The following is a 6,521-nucleotide window of genomic DNA, read 5'->3' as shown; positions in this document are numbered from 1 at the left end:
TATATCCAGCCTCAAAATTCACCCACATCTTCTCAATGGGACAAGGTACTGTGCATATTCTTAATTTTGAGAACAAGTTACTTACACACACACACACACACACACACACACACACAGTTAGAACACACATGTCACACCCAGGCATGTCATCCATCAAAATTCAGAACTGACCTATTGATGGTATCAGACTTAAAATTATATAAGCTGATAATACAAGATTTCTGGAAATCTTAATTTACTATGAAAAAATTCACAAGGTAGAAAAAATACAGCAAGATGAAATAAAAATGAGAAATATTTAGAAAGAAAATCTTCACAGGAGTCTTGAGAGGTTCAAATAAGTGGATTTATGGATTCTACACTGGTTTGTTGGTTGTTTGTTGGTAGAGGATAAAGTCTTAACACAGGCTGGCCTGAATTCATGGTAATCCTGGCTCACACTCTCAAGCACTGGAATTGTGGGAACAAATCACCACGCACAACTTGTACTTTGCTTATATATGCTATAACTCAGTGAAAGAGCTCAAGGGTACATAACAGGTTCTTCTGCAAACCAAAGAGCAGTACTCAGTCACTGACTTTCAAAGAGATGCAAAATCCTCACTTTGGAAAAGGTTCTAAATTGGGTAAATGAGCAAGTTCAAGCTACAGGTGTACAAACCTTTGATCTCCACACCCCAATGCTGAGAATGAGATCCTCACTTAAACTCGACAGCAAAACCAAAAATGACGGAGTAAAACCTGTCTCAGTGAGGGCAAGATTCTAACCTAAAACCTACCCAAGAAACACTGCCAGTCAATTAGCATAGTGGGCTATAGTACTTTACCTAAGATAGGAAAATGACAATCAAGTTATATTTACTTAACAGCAAAATAAAAAAGAAAGAGAAATTATGTAGAGGGTCTTCCACTTTAAAAAAAAAAATTACCTTAAGCTGAACAGTGGTGGTGCACACCTTTAATCCCAGCACTTGGGAGACAGAGGCAGGTGGATTTCTGAGTTTGAGGCCAGCCTGGTCTACAGAGTGAGTTCCAGGCAGAGTAAGTTCCAAGACAGCCAAGTCTACACAGAGAAACCCTGACTTTAAACAAACAAACAAAAAAAACTGTAGTAGGTCAAAGATGTGAAGGAAAATACCTAATGGGATTCATATTTTATGATCTATAAACACCACAAGAAGAGAAGACATCAATCTTTAGCCAAATGTTGGTTTTGTTTTGAGACCGGATCTCACTTTGTAGATCACGCTGGCCTGGAACTCAGAGAGCTCTGACTCCTGCCCCTCAGTACTGGGGTTGCAGGCATACACCACTGTGCTTGGCCACCACCTAAGTATTATTTAAAAGGTACTTTTGAAGGTTAAAATAGTAATGTGGCTGTGATTATAAAACAGTCTTTCTCCAACCTAAGAGACACATGCATAACTCCTGTATTACATGCTGCTTTGTTCCCCTGTGCCATAGAGACACAATCAAGCTGAGAGAAAAACTGGCTTCAAGAAAGGACTTCAAACCCAACTGAAGGTTCAAGGGGATAGACACAAGGAAGAAACCCTTTGTATCATTTTTCAAATCAGAAGAAACAGACTTTTTACTTTACAAAGGATCATTTTAAATGCAGCTAACATTTGCACCTCCCAGAAGATTTAAAAGTCTTCTTTTACAGCTCAGTGAGGGCTGGAGAGATGGCTCAGTGGTTAAGAGCACTGACTGCTCTTCCAGGGGTCCTGAGTTCAATTCCCAGCAACCACATGGTGGCTCACAACCATCTGTAATGGGATCTGATGCCCTCTTCTGGTGTGTCTGAAAAAAAAAAAAAAAAAAAAAACAACAGTGTACTCATATAAAATAATAAATAAATCTTAAAAAAAAAAATCTTTAGAACTCAGTGAGGAGGAGCCTCAGCACCTGTGTGGACACTAAGCTTCCAGGACACCACATCCTATTGGGCAGGGAGCCTGCAGGATACATGTGAGCCAAGTGAATAGTTGAGAGTACATGATCGAAGACAAGCAGTGAGTTACCCAAGAGGAGTGCTCCTTCATCTGGTGCTGGTTGCTGTGAGCGCCGCTGGCATGGCCACGCCAAAAGCAGTTCTGGCAGAGCTGGTAGTTGTGGCACTGCTGGCATCGATATCGGAAGCCCATCATGCTCTCGCAGTGACAGTAGGAGCATTCCACAGGATGGAAGACTGGTGGTCAGCAAAAGAGGGGACAGAGAATAAGACAGTGTCAGCAGAGAACAGAACAATACAGAGGAAAGCAAAAGCTACTGCAACAGCATGGTGGAAACAGACAGACCAAAAACTCTATAAACTGCCTGACTTCTGACACTGCGTTTCCAAGAAATACAAGAGTGTTGGCAAGAGTGTGCACTCAGAAGCCAAGCCATCCTCTGGTACAGCTCCAGCGTCGGTACAGTCAACATTTGTAAAGTTTTACATTAATATTAAATGTCACAGTTTAGTAGTAGAATTATCAAATGCACTCCGGGACTTTAGGTTGAGCATATATGTCTTCATGACTTTCTTCTAGTTTCTTCTGAGCATGTGAACGTGTGAACACAGTGGGGAGGTAAGAGGCAGCCCAGGGAGATCAGTGAGTGGCACTGTCACTAGGACTGCCCAGAGACTGCTGAGATTGCCAATATGAACCAGTTGCCTCCATAATATGTACACATCTGGGTTTGTGAACCAACACAATAAATATAACTTCTGCTTAAACAAACAAATATCTATGTCCCCTTTTGGGGAGTTTGTTCTTTTGTTTCATATCTTTTTGCTTTGTTTTGTTTTGTTTTGTTTTTGTTTTTGAGACAGGGTTTCTCTGTATAGCTATGGCTGTCCTGGAACTCACTCTGTAGACCAGGCTGGCTTCAAACTCAGAAATTCACCTGCCTCTGCCTCCTGAGTGCTGGGATTAAAGGTGTGCGCCACTACACCTGGCTTGTTTCATTTCTTAAATGAGGTCTTATGTCTTCCAGGCTGGGTGTGAACACAATATATATAGCCAACGATGCCAGCCAATGTCTGATGCTCTTATGTCTACTTTCTAAGCACTGGGATTACAGGTGTGTGTCACCACAGGCAGCTTTTCAATTTATCTTTTAAATAGTAATTCAAAACACAGCAAAGACACCAAACCAAACAAACCCCCAAATATACCATAATTTTAGGACTTATTTGCCACTTATAAGTAAGATGTATAGGGCTGGAGAGATGGCTCAGTGGTTAAGAGCACCGACTGCTCTTCCAGATGTCCTGAGTTTGATTCCCAGCAACCACAAATGAGATCTGAAGCCTTCTGGTATGTCTAAGGACAGCCATAGTGTACTCACATACATAAAATAAATAAATCTTAAAAAAAAAAGTAAGACATATAAACAAGTGTCAATGTGATAGACAAAAGGTTTTATTTCTAGACATTTCAAAGTTTTCATTACATTTCTCTGTCTCTAAGAAGACATAATATCACTGAACATGTAAGTACATTATCAATAACATTCTATACAAAATGATAGTAAAATATTCTTATGGCTAATAGCACATCGTGACAAATGAGACTCTTTTCACTCCTCAAAGCAGGTATAAGATAATTTGTGAAAACTAATTGGACATGAAACTAATAAAATACTTAAGAGTATATAAACATCTCTCCTCAAAGAACCAAGAACAGCTTAGCAATTTAACTACTTATGTGCCTATTCAGAAACTCTAATATAAGAATTTAGCTGCTTTAAAAGTCAAGTCCTTTAGAAAAGTAAGCCTGACATTAAGATGCTTGTGAAGTATCCAGACTTGAGCAAAAGGCATATACAAGTTTAAAACAGACAGACAATAGAAAAAAAAGGCGTGAGAGAGAAGCAAGGGGGAGGGTCCTGCTCAGTCATCAGCCCTCCACTACGTCTCTGTCCGCTATTACTCTGTTCTCCTATGGCAGAGGAGACAGGCAAACCTGGAGAGAAAAAGGCTGCACAGAAAAGCAACGGCCTTCCATTTAACATTTCATACAACCTGAATGTGGAAATAAACAGCAGAAAACACCAAGAGGGTTCTAAGAAGCAAGAATCATTTCAATTCAAAGTGAAAGCATCTACTTTATAGGCAAATCAAACTATGAGGAAAGACCTCAGCAGTATATTCAAGTAAACTGGTAAAAATGGGACTGGAAAGAAGATGTGGTGAGTGGAGTGCCCATCCCACACACATCAGAACCTGAGTTCAGATCCCTAACACATACAGAAAAGCTGAGTGTGGCCAAACAAGCCAACATGTAGCTCTAACACTGGGTGGGAGAACGGCAAAGAAAGGTAGGTCCCTGGAGCTCGCTGGCCAGCCAGTCCAGCCAATTGAGAACTATGTTCACTGAGAGTCTATCTCAAAAGATAATGAAAGACATCCAGTATCAATTCTGACCTCCACATGCGTGTGCTTGAGTGCACACACGCACAAAATCATAAAGGGAAAAACAGTACCTTAGCGATGTTTTAATTATTCAAAATCAACTAAAGTTTGATTGCTAATATTGCAGGGCTACAGATTTCTGATAAATTAAAAGAGGGAAAAAGACATTCCTGACCACAGCAGATAAATATAAACATACGACTGCCTGCAATCTAAGGGTGAAAAAAATGTGTCCATACCACCAGGTTTTATTATTTCTCAGAATCCTCAGTAACATAACTTCCACTTTTGTGACGAAATAAATATTCTTCCCCAAACAAAAGCCACAATTTCAAATGATGACGTGCCAAGCAAATGCCACTTAACAACTTTTCACGATAATAGCTAAAAACACTGCAGTTTCTTCCTCCCTATAACCCGAGGGATGAAGGGCCAAGCTTTGCTCACCATTCTCAACATGGGCAAGCCTGTGCATGAGAGGTAGCCAGACAAGGCACTGGGGAGGAGGATCGGCCATCATGGTGTCTAAAAACATATTCAGCATTATCTTCTTCTGTGAAGAGAAGAGAAAAGAAGTGCACTTTATATCTTCCTAGTGTCTTTAAAGTTGTTTTAGGATTCTCCCAACCGAGTGGGAATGAACTGCATGTGAAATTATCACAATGATGACTACATACATTTGAATATACACACAGCATTTGTATCTGAAAATGCATCCAGCAAGATTCTGCCTCTAAAAAGAGCTGTTTAGTGTCTTCCCCTCCTTTGACCAGTAAGAGAAAGGAAGATAGCATTTAAATGGCTGCTCATGTCCAACCCAAACCTGACACAGTCAGAAGCCAGTGTTCTTCTGAGCACCATTTCTGCTGCCCTGTGAGGGACACACACTCCTGCTCATAAAACATCTACAATGACAGAAACTAAGGATGCCTGGTTAGGAGCCATATTTCCAGCATCCTTGGCAGGGCCTGGCACACAACTGGCACTTAATGAATTCTGAGTAGCTAGAAATGTGGCTTCACATACATACAGTCAAAACAGCCGTACACATACAATGATACATTTTAAATAAATGATAATTGTTGCAATAAATAATAAAGCAAGGTAAAACACTTATACATCTACACTCCTTCTCCTATTAAATTGTATTTTTCTCATAGCTGCCACTATGTGGAACACTGATATTATTATGCTCCATAGAGACAAGATAAAAGTAGTTATATGATGCAGACAGAACAAATTTGGAACAATATTTCCAATTAGTAAAGTGCCTTATTTATTTCTTCTAAGTCACAAAATACCTTTCCAGCTCTACAGGGAAAAGAACTGGACACAGCACTATGCAATGCCGTAAGAAGTCTGCAGTTGTAACATACACCCATGGTGCCCACTTTAAACAGCACTCAGAGGAAAGCCAGGAGAGGTGACACCTATAATTCCAGCGCTTGGAAGTCTGAGGTAAAAGGATCACATGTTCCATATCAGCCTGAGCCACAACATGAGATCATGTTTCAAATAACAAGGGTCAAAAGGATGGCTCTTCAGGGGAAGTTGTTCACCAAGCAAGTCTGGGACCTGCTCTTGATTCCCAGGACTCACAGGAAAGTGAAAGGAGAGAACCAACTCCACATGAATGTCATGGTACGGGCAAGCATGCATGTGTGTACACATGTACACATGGCATAGGCAAACATGCATGTGTGTGCACATGTACACAGAGTAAGAAATTAAAAACTAAGAACGGAAACAAAGAGAGGCACACAGGTGGTTAAGGACTATGTCCCCAGACCAGCCATGTAAGATGGGTAGAGGTGGGACCTATAGCTCCATGAGAACTTGCCTAATATGTGTAAGGTCCCGAGTCTGACCCCCAAGACCAGAAAAAGATATTGCGTGTGAAGACTGGTATAGGAGAAGGAAGAGCAAAGCAAAAATGACATTCAGAATTCCATTCCTTTTTCTCCCAAGCAAAAAGTGTTGGCACCAGGGGACTCAGGACAGTCCATCACAGCATCTGCCCACAGGACTCTCATCATACTAAATACAAGAACACACACTTACTCCTGGGTCTTTTGGCAACTACAAATACATTGACCCCAAAATACATTAAGTGGGAGTC

At 40.7% G+C, this 6,521-nt stretch overlaps 1 protein-coding gene across 9 annotated transcripts in view; it reads right to left on the bottom strand.

The window, feature by feature from the left end:
• Dtnb (dystrobrevin beta) overlaps positions 1-4,985 on the bottom strand; it is a 130,328-nt gene extending 125,343 nt beyond the window's left edge. For 7 of the 9 annotated variants that reach the window (XM_029540709.1, XM_029540703.1, XM_029540705.1 and 4 more), the window contains exons 1-2: positions 4,850-4,964; positions 2,025-2,191 (exon numbers count right to left, since the gene is read on the bottom strand). In XM_029540709.1, the coding sequence (XP_029396569.1) occupies positions 2,025-2,191; positions 4,850-4,946 (264 nt within the window). In that variant the 5' untranslated portion in view covers positions 4,947-4,964. Of the gene's footprint in view, positions 1-2,024; positions 2,192-4,849 lie in introns of all 9 variants that reach the window. The other 2 variants (XM_021201499.1, XM_021201498.1) reach the window with 1 other exon arrangement.
• Between the last annotated feature and the right edge of the window lie 1,536 nt (positions 4,986-6,521).

The sequence above is a fragment of the Mus pahari genome, chromosome 7 (assembly GCF_900095145.1).
Source record: "Mus pahari chromosome 7, PAHARI_EIJ_v1.1, whole genome shotgun sequence".
NCBI classification, from domain to species: domain Eukaryota; kingdom Metazoa; phylum Chordata; class Mammalia; order Rodentia; family Muridae; genus Mus; species Mus pahari.
The sequence above is the reverse complement of the archived record's forward strand: the minus strand, read 5'-3'. Positions and strand labels throughout refer to the sequence as shown.